Source organism: Pomacea canaliculata, linkage group LG6 (assembly GCF_003073045.1).
Source record: "Pomacea canaliculata isolate SZHN2017 linkage group LG6, ASM307304v1, whole genome shotgun sequence".
In the NCBI taxonomy this organism is placed as follows: Eukaryota; Metazoa; Mollusca; class Gastropoda; order Architaenioglossa; family Ampullariidae; genus Pomacea; species Pomacea canaliculata.
This window is the reverse complement of record NC_037595.1, coordinates 28,345,433-28,366,350: the sequence shown is the minus strand read 5'-3', so window position 1 is coordinate 28,366,350 and position 20,918 is coordinate 28,345,433. Positions and strand designations below refer to the sequence as shown.

Sequence of the window (20,918 nt, the reverse complement as noted above, 5' to 3'; positions counted from 1 at the left end):
CTACTTCTGGTCATTTTGCTTTTAGAATCCATTTCTTCCTCTGTTGATGCATTTCTCATTTTTTTCTTCTTTTGTTTGTTATTTCATTAACTTGTTTGTTTATTCCATGTCCATTCATGTCCTTTTCCTGTGATGTTTTCCCCGCTGAACACATACTCGCTACCCGCTTATATTTATTACTGCATATTTACTTATTTGTTTGTTTATATTTAAATTACTCAAATTTTTACAATTTCAAATCTCTCAGTGGTCTTTCCTTTCCTTTTTTAACAAAAGATTTTTTCATTGTTCATTGATCCTCCTGGCCACGTGACCAGCTCGTTCCAGTGACAGCCATGACGCACCCAAAAATGACGTCAAGAGTGTTATCGGACTACGTCACACTTCCATCAGCAGCTGCCGACTGTCAGACTGTCAGTGTGTCAGTGCAGCTTAATGTCACAGGCGCTAGGCACGGAGCTAGCAGCCCCTGGGGGGCGCGCACACAGGCCGGAGCTTGCTTGATCAGCTTGTCTGCACAGCGAGCTGTGTCCTGTCACACGAGCTGGCACTGTGACACCTTCTGGCACCGTTGACAGCTGTCTGGAACCCAGGTAAGTACTTTTGGTACGACTACTGCCACGGTAACGTCTTCGAGGAACCTACTAGTGTGTATGTGTGTATGTGTGTGTGGAGAGAGAGTAGAATCAAGTGGTATTCATGGGTGTGTTCAACTGTTCAACAACTTTACAACATTTAAAATAGCTGAAAAATGTTTTTAATTTCTGGTACAAGTTTCTCCATATTTAGAAACCTTGTTTCTTACATGTGACTGTCTATTTTCCGATTTTATTTTAAATTTACGAACAAAGGAGTTAGTTTCTTGAGTGGTACCCGTCGTTCGGGGAACATATGGACACATGGACATACACAGGCAGCTGGCAAGAGCCGCCACTCACGCCTTCTTTGGACAATAATGAAGACGACCAGTCTGCTTCTTCATTTTCGTAATTCAGTTGTTCCTCTGGCCACTGTGGCATCGTCCACCCTTGCAGGACAGTCTTCGACAGCGTGTCGTGCCGGGTCACATGGCCAACCCAATCCAGCTTACACCCCTGCTGCAAGTAAGAGTTCCACGTTTCCCGCGCGTGTGGAGACCATGTTTCTTTTGTGGAGACCATGTTTCTGGGATAATATACTTGGTGGCACTGTCTTCCTCTCCAAGTGAACGACAACCGAAGGGTCGGTCTGGTCGTGAACAGATAGGAACTTTGGTCTAGGGTGGTGTCTGTGTTAACCGCTCCACACACCCAGTGGTCCAAAAAACTTACGCCTAGTAGTTATATCTACTACATTGGACTCTGTGTATGTGTGTGTCCATCCATGAAATTATATTTTTTTTTTTTTACAAACAGTGAATATAATTTTTACTATTGTGACAACTCCGGTATCTCTTGCAACAACAATCTCCCAAAAGCAAAAGCAAAAAAAACCAAACAAACAAACCAAAAACCAAAAACCAAACAAAAACCAAAAAAACCCCAAAAAACAAACAAAAAACCCCAACAAAAAAACACAACAACAACAACAACAACAACAACAACAACAACAACAAAGACCATAACAAAACAAAAACAACGAAGGAAAACGGTTGAAACAGCTAAAAAAGGGGAATCCTCTTTCAAAAGGAGTCCGACAAATTGCAGATGAATTGCAAACCAAAGCAGCGGTTGACGTGATCTTGTTTCTTTGCTTTCAGTGTTGCTAGGTTAGCAGACCTACATCACCATGGTGTACAATTACACCATTCCACGGCGGCCCCCAGCTGCTTCCTTCAGAGGTCCAGGTCCCTGCTACGCCTTGCCTGGACTCACTGGACAGAGAAATCACGATCCTCGAAGCACCTTCTTCAAGCGTCCGGCTTACGTCTTTGGTCTCCGCCCAGTGGTCCCCCCGAACTTCTGCACTCCTGCCCCGTACTTCGTCAGTCCTAAGGTTTGAACCTCTTCCTCTTCCATATTTCATGCATCCTTAGTTCGAATCTCTTCCCACTCCGTTCTCCATTCAGACAATTTATTTTTTGCTTATATTCGCTCTTTTATTGTTAAGTCCATTTATTCTTAGATTATGGTGACAGAGTGTCACTTGTAACATGGTCAGATAATGAAAGTTAGTGCGCAAGCAGTCATCGCCGCTAGAAATCAGGAGAACCCCGATGTTCGGGAGAGAAAGGGGAAGAGTTCTACATAGGCTTAGTATCTTAAAGATCTAACAGGGTGCACATTTTTCTGAGCAAGATACTCCTTCAAACAGTAGCAGCCAAAGAAAGAGTTGAAAACTCGTGTCGTTTACCCACAAATAGCTTTAATTAATGTATCCATGTACAATCTTGACGTCTGTGTTGTTGATCTTCTCCACTGCATGGTGATGTTTGTACGCGTGCATTACAAGAGACGAAGCAGAGTATTCGTCCAGATTTTAGGAAACAATATAAGCAGCCATAAGAACGAAAATTGCACCTCAACAAACTGAGAATTTTTTGATTTTCTGACAACAGATCCACCGAGACGGAAAAGATGCTAGCATAGAATACAGTATGACGGGTCGGCCTCGCGGCATCAAGCCCCCTATGGTACCGGGTCCCGGCGCGTACAGCCCTCTCATGACCCACTTCACTCGCATCCCCGCCTACAGCATGGGTATGCGCACCCGACTTCGCCGATCAGACAGCAATCCTGGTCAGTCTTCAGTGGACATCAAGGCACTAGAATTACGGTTCTTTGACAGACACTAACACGAAGGAAAATCTAACTTTACCTGGAATTCACAATCCACCGCTCGCACACAACAGCAACAGCATATTGCTATGTGTGGCCAGAATAATCTATTTATTCTCTTAGACAGATAAGTTACATGAAATATTCGTGGGTAAAATATTTCACCTAATAGCTAACGAGCAGGATTCTAGTTTATCTCCGTTCCCCTTCCTGATTTAAAGACAGTTCTCTGACAATAGGTGAAAAGTTTAAGAACTTTGTTAAGAAATAGACTGAACGATTAAAGTACACTCGTAGTCTCGGAGACTCACTATCTGTAATAACATACCGGGCAGACAAAAGAGCCAGACCTAAATCTCACTATTGACTATTTGTACTTACATACCGGACAGACAGAGCTAAATCTACACCTGTCTATCTGTTGCAGCACCTAACTGCTACTCGATGCCACCTATACTGGTAGCGCCTCCGGTGGAGAGCCGCATGAGGCGAGCTCCCTGTTACTCAATGGTGGGGCGGTCCAAGCTAGGCTGCATTGATTATGATTACGCAAAGGTAACATCCTCACAATCACTTGCTAGAAGCAAGAGCGAGAGATAAAGAAACTTAATATTTATCTATATATGAGAGAGAGAGAGAGAGAGAGAGAGAGAACGAGCTCAGAAGTAGTTGTGGTCATACAATGCCTTTGTGCCATTTCCTGACAGCTTAGATGCAGACGACTTTCCTCCGATAGCCACTCCCATGGCATTAATAGTCTTTCCAACGGACCTTCATTACTGGGGTCAAGGCCGGTGTCAGTCTCGGCTTTCCTTTATAGAGATTCGTTTTTGTTTCCGGTCCTTTGGTTTGTAAAATCTATGCACTCACGCACATATCATCTGTTTGCAGACTAAAATGGAGTCAAATTTTTTTGAAAAGGTGCAAACTGTTCCATTGTTGGATATCATACCAATAAAACGAGATGTCGACACTTGGCATTCTTCTGTCCCTAACCCTAACAGGCCGAGAGGATCAACTTTCCTTGATTTTGTTTTTGTGTTGTGGTCGTGTTTCGATTTGGATAAAGGTGTTGGACCTTCACGTTTACATATACTTCAGCTGCATTTTCTCCACACTTCATTCGTGTAGTTGGATTGTAGATAATGATATTTGAAGTGTGAACTGTTGGGATCTATTTGGCTGGACTCCACTCCGCCTGCTTCACTCGACTCGCCAGCGGCCTGCAGTCGCAGTGAATGGAGGGAAGAGACGATCACCTTTTTCATTTTCATATAATAATATTTCTTCAAATTCACAAGATTTCTCAATATATTCTGACTATTCTCCTGATGTTACTAACCGTATTGTCTGGAGTCGTTACTGTTGAATCTGCAGTGATCGCCCTTTGCTGACAACGCAGCGAGTCGTCGCCCTGCTCTTCGGTCTTCGTCTTTGTGACTATTTGATCCTCTTCATCTCACAGTTTGCTTTTGGCTGAGATACATTATTATATTTATTAATTATTATCAATTATTATTAGTGGTAGTGGTAAAACAAGTCAACAGAATCTGTTGTGACGATGTTTTTCAACGATAAAATTGTCGAGACAGCCAATTCTTTTTATAAACAAACAAGAAATTTTACAGATAAGACTACTTTTGATTTTTTAAACTTCTTGAACAAAGTTCTAATGAAAAAAAAAATCTTAATTACTCGCTTCTAAAATTTCTTGTTTGTTAGGCAGATCCACCAGTTTGAAATAGAAAAAGGCAGTGAAAGCCCTTCTTGGGTAGGGTTTGTTACGATTGGTGACTGCTATGATAGGGCAAAGGATGATAGACACTTTTCAAGTAAATGAAGGTCTGTGGTCTTTCTATTGAAATGGAACGAAACTGCTGTCTCAGATATTAGCACTATTTTTTCCCACCTTCAATCCCCCCCCCAATCCACTACTACCCACCCTCTTTCGTTCTATTTAACCTTTGACCCTACATTTTACCCTGACATTTGTGTTGCCGCTTTGCTTACAGACGCCCGCACCCGGGACGTACAACACCACTAACCCTGACGTCTACAAGCTTCGTCCTCCCATCTACAGCATGGCCACCGGCGCGAAGATGCCAGACTCCTCAGGTCTCAAGCCCGGGCCTGGTGCATATTCACCAGATGTAAGAAATAGAAATAGCGGAAATAGAAGAAAGAAAGAAGAGAGAAAAAGGAGAGTGAGGAGATAGGGAGAGGGTGTGTGTGAGAGAAAGAGAGGAGATAAAAGAAAGAGAAGAAAAAGATGAAGAAAAGAGAAATTAGGAGATGGAGACAAGGAGAGAGAGAGAGGGTGTGAGGTATGCTATTTGTCTCGTGTTGAAGGTCAGCACGATTTCATCAGTCTAATTGTATGATGTTACAGATTAAACCCTGCAGACCAGCATCGCCTGCCTTCAGCTTCGGCATTTACCATTCTCCCTATGTGACTGAAATCATGGACGACGGCAAAGCGGGATAGTCCCACGCCATCATCCAGCCAGGTCAGAGAGTCACAGCAGTGTGTTTTCCTCTATCCTCTATCACCTTATTTCTTTGCTATTTTCTCTTAAAATATTATTACCTCCCCCACAACAGACACACAGAAAAACACATACCTGTCCGAATTAGATTCATTAATAGCATCTAATGTTGTTTTTGTTTATTGCAGATTCTTACTCACGTTGAAATGGATGGAGACCTCTATCACCAGTAAAAGTTATAGAGAACCGAGCTTGACACAGCAAGTCTAAATTTCATGAGTATCCCATACAAAGCGAAGATGCCAAATGAAGACTGTGTGTATACGAAACGTCAGTTGGAATTCAAATGAGGACAAACCTTACCTGCTGCTGATGGCATTGAGGAGCTTGCAGAAAAGACAAAAAAACAAAACAAAGCAAAACAAAAACAAACAAACAAACTTGGGTTTAAGTATAGAGAAAAGAAGACAGTACTGAGTTACCTGTCAGTCAGCCTCATAAAGGAAGAGTTCCAAGAAGCTTGCAGAAAGTCTCAGTGTCACTTGCTAAGTACCAGTTCCAACAGAGCTCAAGAACCAGCTTAGACTGCTGAGAAAATTGTTTTGATTAGAGCTGCATATAAGTTCAAATGCAGACTGATGAGGATTTTGAGTACAATTCTGGAGCAAATTTTGTAAATGAAAATAGATTTCATTTACTGAGTATAAAAGGAAGAATTCATTATTTAAACAGACTTTTGAGAAAGATTTCGAGCAGTCTTCACATCAAGAAAAATATCTCTGACTTAAAATTTAATTTAGTCGTGAGGGAAAGCTGAATGGACTCTACAGTTAATATTCAGTAAGAGCAAGCTATGGGAAAAGTAGATGGGTACATTCGCTTGCACCCAAACTACGCGAGGAAACTGTGGAAAAGAGATAACAAGGGGGAAAGATAAGATGTGAAGACGGTGAAAAAGGTGGAAAGAGAGGAAAAGGGAGAAGATGAAGGGAATTTGTAAGCTAGAGACGGCTTACTACAATGGTCAAGAGAACGTGTTTGATTAGTTGCTTAACAATACCTTCTGCAACATTAACTTTTTTTTTTTTTTACCTCATAAAAGGCAGGATCTAAAGGTACATTAAATCTTCATGGTTTATAACACTTTGACCCATGACCTGCATAAATCTCCATCAATGTCAGGGAATCCGACGGATCAGATGGATCACAGAGTTTTTGGTGATAAACTTTAGAAATGGATTTCGAATATAAATTTTGTAGTCGTCACTAGAAATCATGTGATAGTGTCGGAATAAATTTTTGTGTATATGTAATTTTATAAAATGGGTTTTTCTCCGACTCTCGTTTTAACTTTATGTATACTTTATGTACACAAAATATACTATTGTACTTTTAAGCCAGTAATTGCTTTTCTCACGACAATTTTGGAAAGCCCCACAGTTTATTTTAAGGAACTCCAGCATTCTGTATCTGCAACTGCGAAACCTTTTACAAATACACAGACTCTGTTCTGTATACAAAGACTGGTTGGTTATGTGGAGTATTTACAAAATATTTTCTAAAACTTTGTGTATCAATTAATATTTGTTATCTATCATTAAGTCATAATTAATAAAGTGTCACTTACGATCGGTTGTGATTAGTGGCGATTATCAAGGCAGGTGACGAAGATATTCAACCCTTCACCGTAAATAGCGTGATCAGGACATAAGGAAGCACAAGGCTTTAAAAGATTGTTTTTCCCTTTCTGACTGCGAAGTTCGTTGACTTGAAATAACTTAAAGTTAGAAAACTGAAGAACTGTCCCCACCGTCTTTTGCAGCAGAAAGATTTTTTTCTTTAGAAGTGTTTACTACTACCACTACATTGGATGGAGAGTGGAAGAAGACAAAAGGGTCATCAGTCTTTTTCGCAATTTCAGACAGGGTTGACCTCGTCGTTTTGTCTTATATAAGGATCTACCAACATGACAGTCGTGAATGGTGGAGCTCTGGGGTAGACCTTGCGAAACGACCCGGCGAAAGTGAACAACCGTCTGGATGCGGACCGTCCGTTACGAGTGACTCTTCTCCATGCAAAGAGCCTCTTCAGCACGAGCTGGAACTTCCAGTTGCCAAAGATGTGGAGCATGGGGCTGACCAGCGTTGTCAGGTAACAAATCCAGATCGCGATTTTCCGGGTGAAGTAGTTCGGCGTGATGCTCTTGCTAGTGTAGAGGCACATGTAGACCCAGAAGGGCGTCCACAGGACCACGAAGGCAAACACTTGAATGCCTATCACTACCAGGGTTCTGTACTCAAACGGGTCGAAAATTCGGCAGAAGTCGGCGTAGTCGATTCGGGTGACTTTACAGGCTTGGAGCCTCTTTCGGAAGTAGCAGAAGACAGAGAGGTAAAGAACTGTGACGCAGACACCTGCCAAGAACAAGACGGCAAGTTTCACACACACCTTCGCACTATCTTACCTGCCTGATAACTTCATCTAGTGCAAACGTTTGGGAGGAGAAAACAAACTAAGGTAATAGGTATTTTTCTGGATGTTTGATTTAACAATTAAAATATGACAAAGTCTTGGTCTAAAGCATTAAAGCATGTTAGAGAAGCTTCGAGTTTACAGGCTACACACCCCCGAGGTAAGATCTCAACTATCTATCTATCTATTCCTCTTCGTGCATCAGGTTGCACATAAGGCCTCAACCAGAGTCCGCCACCGATGTCGATCGGCTGAAACCCGCTCTAGGTGACCCCATGTCCAGCCCTTTCCCTTCATCTCCCTTTCCACTGTTCTTCTCCAAGTTTCCTTTGGGCGGCCTCGTTTTCTTCGGCCGTCTGGAGTCCATCGTAGGGCGACTCTGGAAAGGTCTGCTGTCTGCTGGCGGAGCACATGTCCAATCCATCGCCAACGCCTTCGTTGAACCTGCGTGGTGATGGACTCGGTTTCAGTTCTTCGGTGGAGTTCTTCATTGGTGATGGTGTTTGGCCAAAAGATGTTAAGTATGCGCCTGAGGCATCTGTTTTGGAAGACGTCAAGCTTGTTACTGATGGTTTTGGTCATCTTCCAAGATTCTGATCCATAAAGGAGGGTGCTGATCACATTTGACTTGAAGATTCTCAGCTTGATCTTCTGGCTGATGTTTTTTGCCTTCCATGTGCTCCTGAGTGAGGCGAAGGCCTGGCTGGCTTTCGCCAGTCGGGCTCGAATCTCCACCTCCGCATCCCCGGTGTTTGACATTTTGGACCCAAGATAGGTGAAACTGTCAACTTCCTCAATCTCTTCTCCATTTAGTTTGATGCTGTCTTGGACTCTGGCGTTCACTCTCATCCTTTTCGTTTTCTTTGTGCTGACCTTCAAGCCAAGGTTTCCAGCTGTTTCTGAGAAGGCCTTTGTTTTTTCCTGCATGTCTTGGTGGCGGTGTGACAGCAGGGCAATGTCATCAGCAAAGTCTAAGTCTTCTAGCGCTGTTGTTGCTGTCATAGTCATGGTCCATCTGATCCCTCTCCTCTCACTGTTGGTGGAAGTCTTCATGATCCAGTCCATGGCCAGGATGAAGAGGAACGGCGACAGAATGCAGCCCTGCTTCACCCCGGTACTGACGTTGAAGGGGTCTGTGAGCTCCGTGTCACAGACAACCTGGGATTTGAAATCGCTGTACAGCATTGCAATGACCTGAACAAGTTTTGCAGGGACCCCGTAATGTCTCAGGATCTTCCATAAGGACTCGCGGTGGATGCTGTCAAAAGCCTTCTCCAGGTCGATGAAATTGATGTACAGCGGTGTGTTCCATTCGTTGCTCTGCTCCAGAATCTGTCGCAGAATGAAGATGTGTTCAGAGCAGGATCGCCCAGGGCGAAATCCTGCTTGCTGTGGTCGGAGGTCTTTCTCAAGAGTTGCCGTCAGTCTTGACAAAACAATCTTGCTGAAGACCTTGCTGGTGAGGGAAAGAAGTGTTATGCCCCTCCAATTATTGCAGTCTCCAAGATCTCCTTTCTTGGGTAACTTGAAGATGAGCCCTGTCTTCCACGCAACAGGGACCTGCCCTGATTCCCAAATTTGCCTGAAGATTTCAGTCAGCTTGGGAGCTGTCACATTTATATCTGCTTTCAACATCTCTGCTGTTATTCCATCTGCCCCTGGTGCTTTGCCGCTCTTCATTGTCTTGACTGCTGCTGTCACTTCTTCCAGGCTTGGTGGGTCTGTGCAGATGTCAAGGTCTATAGCTGCTGGCTGGATGTCTGCAAGCTGAGGGGGATCTGGTCTGTTCAGAACCGACTCAAAATGTTCTCAACTGATCTCAAAAGATCTCAACTGGGAAGCCTTTTTACCACCCCCTTGCGCTACGCATGCGTGGACTGTTTTTCCTTTTTTTTTCTCCTTTTTTTAATGGTTAATTGTGAAGATTTGCCGAATGTTTGGTTAGTTGATACACCTGGTGGTGATTTGGTAGTGAGCAAGAATTTTGTTTGCAGTGGTGACAAAGCTAGGCATTCGCTACCTACCCACCCCTATCTGAGTGTGATGTGAAGACTTTTGTTCTTACCTGGCAGGAGGAAGTAAAAAGTAGCAGAACTGTAAACAAGCCACGGCGAGGCCTGAATTGAGCATTGGTTGTTTTCCATGTCAAACAGTTGTGACCCTTTACTGGGCGTTAAAGGCCACGTGTTGACTGCCAGGGGAATTCCCCACACTGTACACAACGCTAGGACCACCTTGGGCGTGTTGAGCCAGTTCCTGTACCACTTCTGATGGACGATATCAAAATAGATATCCAGTATGATCAGGCAAAGAGAGAAAGCCGACACCTGAAAAAAACAACAACAACAGAGAATAAATGTCCATTTAACGAAGACATGGCGTTTGAACATTACTGAACTATTGTGTTGACAGGCGGACAAACAAGCCTTCTTCGATGTTGAATAGCCTATCGTGCCAGACTCTGTCAAATGCCTTTCTAAATTTAATGAAGTTGGCAGAGGTCCCGTTGATGTTCAAGATGCGTTTCTATGAGAATACGACAGTTCAAGATCTGCGAAGCTGTGCTTCTTCGTGGTCTGAAGCCAGCCTGTTCTTCTGGTAGCAGTTCTGCGGTGGTTCTGATGCAGTTTTGTATGACTTTGAGCATGACTTTGCTTGGGTGGCTGATAAGGCTTATGGCTCTTTAGTTCTGGCTCTGTTTGCTGTTTCCTTTTTTGGGGAAGAAGTATGATTAGTGACTGTAACCATACTTTAGGCAACTCCTTGCGTTCACAGACTCGTTGGCACAGAACAGTCAGGGCCTTTGTAGTTTCTTCCCAAACCCTGTTGAGCAGCACAGCTGGCACCTTATCAATGCCTGGCGACTTTCCTCCCCTCAGACTATGTACAGCTCTTTCGACCTCTTCCTGTAAGTAGGTCTGCAGGATCACTGTCTCTATCCTGGTTGTTCTGGATAGACACGTTGAACCTACAGTAACATAAGGTCACTATGTTCTAGCGGGCTTCTTAACCTTCTCTAGACTACTTCAGACAAGAGGTCTACAGCGGTCTGCCGCGACTCACCTGCACGGAGATCGCCACTGACATGACCCAGAGGAAGCACAACATCTGGAGGGATTGCCAGTCCCAGGTTTTGCTGAGGTTGTACAATGAGACGGGCATACAGAAAGTAGCCTGTAGCAGGTGGCAGCACGCCAAGTTCAGGACGAACATATCGGACAGGGAGCGCATTTGCGAGGACCTGCAGACGACGATGATCTCCAGGACGTTTCCCAAGACCGCCAGCACGATGATCCCCACGGCGATGACGACGAAAGTGACGACTACCTGGGAGTCCACGTTGTCTAACATCGAGTTGGTACTGGTAGTAATGTTCTCGTATTCTTCGCGGGATACAGGCTCCATGGCTGCTCACACGTGACTGAAACGATGGTCTTGATATTTGCTTTCGGTCTTACTCCATGGGGCGCTAAGGTCCCTTCAAGCTTTCCACCACATGTGCCGGCGGTCGGTTTTAAGATTTCAAACCCGCATTACGCGATAATTGAGGTTTTTTGTTGTTGTGTTGTTTCATTTTGTCTACCAGTTGGGGCAGAACTCGCAAAACCTTTAAAAAAAAGCCTTGCATTCGTTGCAGTCTGACGACTCATTAGAGGATTCCAGTGAAGGAAAGAGGTGACACCATTGAAAATTGCATTTTGAGGAAGAAACAAAACCACCAAACGTGTGAACAGTGAAAACGATGGCCGACAAGATGTGCTTCTAGTCTGAGCAGGAAAAGTCAGGGTTACACCGCGGGTTCAACCGCTGCAGTAGGAGCAGTGGTAACCGGTGTCACCATTGATGTGCTTTGTCTGCTCACAGCTGCCTAAACTCATCTGTGACGTGGAGGCAGTTAGCAATGTGCCGTCGTCTGCGATTCGTTTGTTAGAGGGGTAGATAGGTGACGTCACGATGCAAGTTGGTTATCGCCATGTGTGACGTCAGCAAACCTTCGTCTGCCACTGAGATGAAGACAGGCGCTAAAACGATGTGAGAAAAGTAGTAGGATTTTCTGGGAATAAACAGGGAGGATAAGGACTCTTGCTTTGGTGTGGGTATATCCAATCCAAGTACAGACAGAGAAAGAGGCAGCTAACCACCCCTAGAGAGAAAAAGGGAGCGAAAGAGACTGACAGACAGACAGACAGACGGACGGACACACGTTAAGAGAAAGAGCCAAATATAGACAAAAAAAGAAAAAGATAGAGCGACAGAGATATAAAAATACAAAACTTCTAAGTGATGTGAAAAGTGACCACTGGAGGGGCGATATTGAAGACGTAGGAAAACCAACAAAGAGCTTTTTTTTACTTTATTACATACGCCAACTGGACATCTACAAATATTGCAACACTCGTAGTAAACAAGCAGCACAACACCGATAAACATCATTAGCATCGATAAGCTTTCAATGCACTACGCCCATGCAAGCTTGTGCGACATCTCATTTAAAAGATATTAATTTAGGCCATTTGCACATTTCTTTTGATTGTTTTACGGATACTTTAAATACTACATCCGATCTTCTTCAAAGGTAGGCAGACCAAGATTTCCTGTAGATGAGTAAACTGATTGTAACAATACCCTGTGTAAATAGTTATACACTATATTTACGTGCGCGCTACAAAACGTAGTTCCACAAACCTCGGCACAATACCTGGAGGAAACAGGTTACTTCCCCAGACTTGCATGACGATCTGACAAAAATATCGGAAACTCTTCTGTGAATCGTTTAGGAAATGGCGTAGCAATGTCAGAATAAATATTTGTGTATATGTAATTTTGTAAAAAGAAACCAGGGTTTTTTTCTGCCTCTCACTTTAAACTTCATAGATTTATATCCATATATAAATGAGTTATTGTATTTTCATGCCAGTAATTGCTCTTTCTCACGCTAATTTTCACGGTGGATTTTGGAAAGCCCCGCAGTTTAAGTTAAAGAACTCCAACATTCTGTATCTGCAACTGCAAAACCTTTTACAAATACACAGACTCTGTTCTGTATACAAAGACTGGTTGGTTAGTGCAGCATGAAGTCAGAGGTTGAATTCACGGAGTCCTTGTTACTACACCAAGGAACAGAAATGTACATATTCCTTCTGGTTAAAGCAAGGACAGTGAAAATAAAAGCTGCACATATCAATAATCAATGTAAAATTAGAAAACCGAACAACTGTCACCACCGTCCTTTGCAACCTTGGCAGCAGAAATATCTTTTTGGCTAGAAGTGTTTACTACTGGATGGAGAGTGTTGGGTGGAGAGTGGAAGAAGAGGAAAAGATCATCAGTTGACAATTTCAGACAGGCGTGACCTCGTCGTCTTGTCGTATTGCTGGAGACGTCAGAGGTGGAGTGTTGGGAAAGACCTTGTTGTACCCGGTGAAAATGAACACCCGTCCGTCAGGTGAGGCTCTTCTCCATCCAAAGAGCCTCTTCAGCACGTGCTGGAATTTCCAGTTGCCAAAGAAGTGGAGCATGGGGGTGACTAGCGTTGTCATGTAACAGAGCCAGACCGTGATTTTCCGGGCAAAGTAGCTCGGCTTGACGCCATAGGAAGCGACGAGACACGTGTAGATCCAGAAGGGCATCCACAGGACCACGAAGGCAAACACTTGAATGCCCATCACTATCAGGGTTCTGTACTCAAACGGGTCGAAAATTCGGCAGAAGTCGGCGTAGTCCATTCGGGTGACTTTAGAGGATTGGAGCCTCTTTCGGCAGTAGCAGAAGACAAAAACGTAAAGAACTGTGATGCAGACACCTGCCAAAAACAAGTCGGCAAGTTTCACACACCTTCGAAGTATCTTACCTGCCTAATAACTTCGTCTAGTGCATTAATACAAACATTAGGGAGGAGTAAAACTAAGGGGTTTTGATTTAACAATTAAAAAACGACAAAGTCTTGTTAGAGAAGCTTCGAGTTGACAGGCCACACCGCCCCCAAGGTAAGATCCCAACAAGAAGACCAAACAGGTCTGAGTAGGCTTTCTTTTAACTTTTTTTTTCTCGTTTTTAATTTAGAGGCGTGCTACGTGTGTTTGTTCTCTTTAACTTACTTCCTCGTCAAATATACCTTTTGGGTAGCTGCATACGTTAGCGTTGGAGTTTACGTTAGGGTTTGTGTTACATTTAAATTAGGATTTAAATGAGCCTTTGAGGTATGAGCCAGTGTGGGTTGGCTAGTAGGTTGGTTGGTTTGGCAGGAGAGTGAAAATGCTTCCACCAAGAAGTGATTTCGCACTTCCAGGTCGAGATGGGAAAAGGAAACTGGCCGACAATGTGTCACCCGGGGTGACATGAGACTTAACAACCAGCGCAGCGAGGGTGGTCGAGCCGCATCTGTCGCATGACTAACAGAGTTGTTTTTTTTGTTATCAGAGAAATGGGAAAGAATGGGGGAAGACCATTTAATTAACTGTCGCCGCCCAGCGCTTCACTTTCCAAGGAGACAAGGCAAGTGGAGGGACACTACGTGTGGGGGAGGCTGCGTCTTCCTAGACAAGTGTGATGTTCATTTTATTGAGTATTTCGGATTGTTTTGTATGTTGAATTTTTCATATATTCTTTTAAAGATATAGATAAGTATTAGTAATTTGCTTTTGTTATAACTGGTGATAGGCGCAGTCTACAGAGCCGGGAGATTGGCCGTAAGTGAATGGGCCTGGAAGATGGCATGGAGTACTTGAAGAGGTTTTTTTTTTTTGTTGCTGTTACGGCTTTGTGAGTTAGTTGGAGTTGTTTGATTTTGTTCTGAAGTATTTTGTGGTCGCTCGTTCCCAGAGACAGCGCCATTTGTGCATAATGTCTGCCCCAAATGGAGGCGTCAGTGGTGTTGTGTTTGAGTGATTTTATGGTTTAAGATAATTTGCGGGTGCGTGTGTGTGTATACATATAAATATGGATTCTGGAATATTAGTCTCAAGCGACTATTAATATTCTGCTGTACTAATAAGAACCAGTGACTGAAATTAAGAGTATTATCCGATTAGTCATCAGTGAAAGCAGCGTCGTGACGGACTCTAAACTTTATTATTCTTATGTCTGATCATCAACCAAGAAAAGGAACTTTCTTTCAAGACTGCATTTACAAGCAGAGATCTTACATTGTACTAAGGATTGAATGATGTTTGTTTACTGTGAAATTACTTTTTAGACTAATTGTGTATTTTTATTAGTTGAATTTAGTTAAAATCATTAAATGTATATAGGTCTGCAAAATAGGCATAGCTGTTTTGTAAAGGAAAACGCGCAAATGTCCCGGCGTCAAAGTGTACGCGAGTGTCTGTGACACCGTGCGAACAGGTGTAACACACAGAGAGTATACCGAGACGAGATCGGAACCCAAAGCCTCTCATCGCGGTATTGACAAGCGAATGTTTTAAACCACTAGGCTACCGGGTGTCCCCAGTTGCCACTGGCAACGCAAACGCCCGCCAATTCATTTCAACAGAACGAGTGCAGAAGCCACTACTCATAGGATACTCTGCATCTAAGTAAGCATCATTTTTCGTGTAACTATTAAGAAAGAGACATTCGGTATTCTAAGCAACATCTAACACGTTAGTTTAAGACAAAGATGCTGGTTATTACACGATTTTAAGGCTCCACCACTCAAAGTGGAAGTGCCACGATCTTCACAAGACCAGTTAGTTTTTATAAGATGGATGTGGAAACTGGACCGAGTAACAAGATTTGAGGAGATGCTTCGAGATGTAATTACTCAATGAGGCCGAATGGTTGGTTAGCTGATACACCTGGTGTGATTTGCTAGTGAGCAAGGTGTGAGAGAGCGCGAAGAAACCAGATTCCCCGGAGAGATTCCCTTGATGGCCAGCCCCAAAACAAGGCCTCACATCCAGAGATGTACTGTGTTGCCCCTCTACCCGAGATTTAGAACCCAGACTTTTGTCTGCAGTAATGACAAAGCTACCTAGCCACTCCTATCTGAGTTTGATGGTGTCGTGGAGATTTTTGTTCTTACCTGGCAGAAGGAAGTCGAAAGTAACAGAAGTGTATACAAGCAACGGCGCTGCTCGAAATACACATTGGTCTTTGTCTATCTCAACCAGTTGTGGCCATAGAGTGGGGGTTAAAGGCCACGTGTTGACCGCCAGGGGAATTACCCACACTGCACACAACGCTATGACCACCTTGGGCGTGTTGAGCCAGTTCCTGTACCACTTCTGATGGGTGATCTCAAGATAGATATCCAATGTGATGAGGCAAAGAGAGAAAGCGGACACCTGGAGGGACAGATCATAAATGTCCATTTAACATAGACATGGCGTTTAAACTTTACTGAGTTATTGTGACAGGAAGACATTTTTTTTAACGAAAGAAACTTTTTCAAATCTACAAAAAAGCCTAGACGTGCAAGGCGATGGAATGACGCTCGATCTAACACATAGTATTAGAATAATAATAAAAAAACAATAATATGTTTATTTGTATAACACTTTTTCCTACCACTAAAGGCGTGCTCAACGCACGTTACTAAAAAAAGAAACAAAACCAACCAAACAAACAAACAACCAACCAACAAAGAACAACAGCAAAAACCAACCAAAAGGCGCAAACCAGGGCTTCTGCTAAAGCTAAATTCTTTGGGGTCTCAGGTACCCCTTCTTCAGATTTCTAAGGGGTCCCAGGCTAACTCTAAGGGGTCCCTTTAAAAAGTTGAAAAAAAACCCCTAACAAATCAACTACTGTGTTCAACTGCCTTTCAGGCACACAAAGCACTGTAATGTCTAGTCAGAAACGGCGATATTTCTGTGCCATGAAGAGTGTGCAAGCATCTGTGATGAGCTTATGCTCACTGTACTTGGGGTGCACACTTTCTTTCCGTTTCTGATACGATGATTTTAACCACGCTGTCAACATCTTGGAAATACGTTATTGGAACTCTTCCCGGTAAGGGAAAAAAAACTCAGTGCAAGGGAAGTAACTCTCACCTTGTAGCAGACGACAGCAATAGCTTGGGCTACGACGTCAGACACTACACTTACCCAATTTTGTATCTGTTCTTCGCCTTAATTTGAAGGGGTCCCCTGGGACCCCATTGACGAAAATTGAAGGGTTCTTCTGAACTTTTAATGCATACTGTACGCAATATTTTGCGTAAGCAGAAGCCCTGGCAAACATAATAAGAATGAATGCTAGTCTCAACAACAGTTGTGGAATCACTATATTTGTCACAGACCTCGGCCTATCACAGTCTACAGCTGACATTCACCTTGTTTCTGCCAGTGATGGGGAGGTGATATATGGCTGACTTGCAGGTGGGGAATCAGTTGAAAATTGAGACTAGCACAATGCTTTATTACCTACGAGTTTGAAGAATTACATAGGTACGGTAGTCAGGTCAAAGGCCTCACAAACAAGTTGACCTTTTCTAGCATCAGAATCAACATCTGTCACATCAGTGTCAGCGCTATATTTCACTGAACTTTCTAGAGATACCTGATGTCAACTATTACAGACTGGTATTACTCACACAAAGCTTGCTGTGATAGCTGGACACTGTGAAGCAGGTGGAGGAAGGCAAACAGTTTGAAGTCGACAAGTCGAAACGCAGATTTCAAATCTAAGTAACGACAAGATGGCGGAAGACGACAGTCGAAATAAAATGGTCAGGAAAAGATGAAAAGTGGCGTAAACACAGAACTCCATCCAGGAACGACGCAAATATCGCACAAAAATGTACTGATGAACATTAGACACAGAACTTTTTGCAGATCAACGGACAAATTTGGAAAGTGAGGGAGAGAGAGAGGAGTCACCATCGAACCGGTTAGGTCAAGGGACATCACTGTCAATTAAACTCTGCAAAGTTACTTCCCTCATGTGCGCAAAAGCGTTAAGCGACAAAGTTTATGCGAAAAAGAATAACTTTTCACGAGTATTAAGCTTGCAAGCATTAAAATTACCGCAACAAAAATGTAGAAACAGCAAGATAGATGATGGTGGAAATAGATCATGAAGGGTATCCATACTGACAGGTTTTAAATGTCTCGGAATCTCACACAGTCCACAGTTTAAAAATGTCGCTCGTCTTATTGGCGAAGAAGGTCGTCCGTACTGGGTGTCATTTCAGGTGAGCTGGGGGTGAGGTTGGGTGGACAACTGTTGACGCCTTATAATGTGACTTGTAGACACGTTGAACCTACAACAGCTTCCGGTCACTATGCTCTAGGGCAGTGGTTCTCCAAGTGTGGGCATAGGTCAGGAGGTCCGCGGCTGCAGTCGTCATATGTCAGCAAAGTGATGTTTAAAGTGATGCATTCCTCACATTAACATTTTAATTAAAAATAACGAGGTAGTTTTATATCAACTTATTACTATACTACTATCACAAAAGGACATTTAGTTTTGAAGTGTAATGAAATAAATGTGGAAATTTGAAATTCATAGTACAGAGTGATTTTTAGGCCGTGGTGTTCTGCCATATTTTTTACTTAAGTAAAGTGGTCCGCGGTCCGAAATACTTTGAGAACCACTGCTCTAAGGGACCACTTAACCTTTTCTAGACTACTTCAAATAAGAGGTCAACATCAGGCTGCCGCGACTCACCTGCACGGAGATCGCTAGTGACAAGAGCCAGAGGGTGCACAACACGCGGTGTGTTTGCCAGCTAAAGCTTTTGTTGAGGCTGTACAACGAGATGGGCATACAGAAAGTAGCCTGTAGCAGGTGGCAGCACGCCAAGTTCAGGACGAACATATCGGACAGGGAGCGCATTTGCGGGGACATGTAGGCGACGATAATCTCCAGGGCGTTTCCCAACACGGCCAGCCCGATGATCAACACGGCGATGGTGACGAAAGCGATGAGTCCCAGGGAGTTGAGGTCCTCTAAGATCAAGTTGGAGCTGGTTGTGTTTTTGTTTTCTTCGTGAGGGCCATACTCCATGGTTGCTTACACGTGACTGAAACGATGGTCTTAATATATGCTTTCGCTCTTGCTCGACGGAGGTGCTCAGTTCTCTGTCAAGCTTTCCACCAGATTGGCTAACGTTCGGTTTTAAGATCTCAAACCTACATTACACGATAATTGAGGATTTTCGTTGTTGTGTTGTTTCATCTTGTCTAAAAGTTGTGGAAGACCTCGCAAAACCTTTTTAAAAAAGCCTTGTCTTCGTTGCAGTCTGACGACCCATTAGAGGATTCCAGTGAAGGAAAGAGGTGACACCAATGGAAAATTGCAATTTGAGAAGAAGTAAACAAAACGTATGAACTGTGAAAACGATGGCCGACAAGACGATGTGTTTCAAGGAGTCTGAGCAGGTTCAACCGCTGCAGTTGGAGTCACCATTGATGTGCTTTAAAAAAGCCTTGTCTTCGTTGCAGTCTGACGACCCATTAGAGGATTCCAGCGAAGGAAAGAGGTGACACCATTGAAAATTGCATTTTGAGGAAGAAACAAAACCACCAAACGTGTGAACAGTGAAAACGATGGCCGACAAGAAGTGCTTCAAGGAGTCTGAGCAGGAAAAGTCAGGGTTACACCGCGGGTTCAACCGCTGCAGTAGGAGCAGTGGTAACCGGTGTCACCATTGATGTGCTTTGTCTGCTCACAGCTGCCTAAACTCATCTGTGACGTGGAGGCAGTTAGCAATGTGCCGTCATCTGATATTCGGTTGTTAGAGAGGTAGATAGGTGACGTCACGATGCAAGTTGGTTATCGCCATGTGTGACGTCATCAAACACGTCAGCAAACCTTCGTCTGCCACTAAGACGAAGAAAGGCGTTAAAACGATGTGAGAAATGAAGTAGTAATAGAAATGGTACTGACTCTTGCTTTGGTGTGGGTAAGTCCAATCCAAGTACAGACAGATCGAGGCAGAACCAGCCTTACAGAAAAAAGGAGAGAAAGAGACACAGACAGACAGACAGACAGACAGACAGACAGACAGGTGGACACATGTTAAGAGAAAGAGATAAATATTGACAAAAAGGAAAGAGCGACAGAGATATAAAAACGCAAGACTTCAAAGTGATGTGAAAAGTGACCACTGGAGGGGCGATGTTGAAGACGTAGGAGAGCCAACACAAGAGCTTTTGTTTACTTTATTACATACGCCAACTGGACATCTACAAATATTGCAACACTCGTAGTAAACAAGCAGCACAACACCGATAAACATCATTAGCATCGATAAGCTTTCAATGCACTACGCCCATGCAAGCTTGTGAGACATCTCATTTAAAAGATATTAATTTAGGCCAACATCTTTTTTTTACACATTTTTTGATATTTTTACGAACACTGGTAGTCAGACCAAGATTTCCTGTAGATGAGTAAACTCATTGTAACAACACCCTGTGTAAATAGTTAAGCTACTCATGTATATGTATGCGAGACCATGGGTGAGTCAACAAACTTTGCTCACAAAAGCTCAAAATTGTATTAATCTGTTTGTAGGGAGATGCACGGCTTTTGAGTGAGGGTAGGGAATGTATGCTGAAGGTGAACAAAACAGCATTTTATATTTATTTATTTATTGTATATTTATGTTATATTAATCTAGGCTGCCCACCACCCTGGTTCCTACTCCACTGATGTAAACAAGGGTTGCGGCGGCTGAGCTCGGTAAGCAAGACACGTCAGCAGTTGACATCTCAGGGTGCACCTGCATATAATATATCGTGCGTTGGCTTAAACTACTGTCAACAACAGGTCTAACACACGCAAAACTAAAGTATCTAGAACACAGTTTACTACATTTCTGTTAAAAATGCATTGAACAATTCCTACTGCATTCTTCGAGGTAACACATCGGACAAATTACATTTCTCCTGAAAATTCTGTTAGATGTCTCTAGAATGTGCAGCATTTCTTTTTAAAAAGGTTGCATTTCTCATCAATATTCATGAATTCTGCTTAACATGCAGCGAAGGCCTTCTGTCTACCGAAAAAAGTTGAAATTTTTTGTTGTTGTTGAAAATCAAATACATTTCTTTTCCATTGAGGCCTATTACATTTGTTTTTTAAAAACACATCAATATCGACATTTCTCCTAAAAGAATTGGACAAACGCTTTTTGCTGTTTTTTTTTTTTAAGAAAAAAGCCAGCAAGACCTGGACATACAATAATACAAAGATGAATTGCATCACTGTTGCATAGCAAGACTAAGCCATATATGAAATACTTCAGTCAATGTAA

General features: G+C 43.1%; 3 protein-coding genes across 3 annotated transcripts; 1 reads left to right on the top strand and 2 right to left on the bottom strand.

The window, feature by feature from the left end:
* The first annotated feature begins 378 nt into the window (after positions 1–378).
* On the top strand, positions 379–6,757 carry LOC112567063 (outer dense fiber protein 3-like). The gene is made up of 7 exons (XM_025243578.1): positions 379–593; positions 1,739–1,974; positions 2,537–2,717; positions 3,184–3,311; positions 4,769–4,906; positions 5,146–5,263; positions 5,431–6,757. The coding sequence occupies exons 2-6, from the start codon at positions 1,768–1,770 to the stop codon at positions 5,239–5,241; spliced, it is 750 nt and encodes a 249-aa protein (XP_025099363.1). The 5' UTR covers positions 379–593; positions 1,739–1,767; the 3' UTR covers positions 5,242–5,263; positions 5,431–6,757.
* Positions 6,334–11,635, bottom strand: LOC112567062 (alpha-1B adrenergic receptor-like). The gene is made up of 3 exons (XM_025243577.1): positions 10,778–11,635; positions 9,780–10,041; positions 6,334–7,656 (listed from the first exon to the last, which is right to left on the bottom strand). The coding sequence occupies exons 1-3, from the start codon at positions 11,117–11,119 to the stop codon at positions 7,160–7,162; spliced, it is 1,101 nt and encodes a 366-aa protein (XP_025099362.1). The 5' UTR covers positions 11,120–11,635; the 3' UTR covers positions 6,334–7,159.
* Positions 11,636–12,053: 418 nt separating this feature from the next.
* LOC112566816 (alpha-1B adrenergic receptor-like) lies at positions 12,054–19,394 on the bottom strand. The gene is made up of 3 exons (XM_025243192.1): positions 18,326–19,394; positions 15,738–15,999; positions 12,054–13,517 (listed from the first exon to the last, which is right to left on the bottom strand). The coding sequence occupies exons 1-3, from the start codon at positions 18,662–18,664 to the stop codon at positions 13,054–13,056; spliced, it is 1,065 nt and encodes a 354-aa protein (XP_025098977.1). The 5' UTR covers positions 18,665–19,394; the 3' UTR covers positions 12,054–13,053.
* Between the last annotated feature and the right edge of the window lie 1,524 nt (positions 19,395–20,918).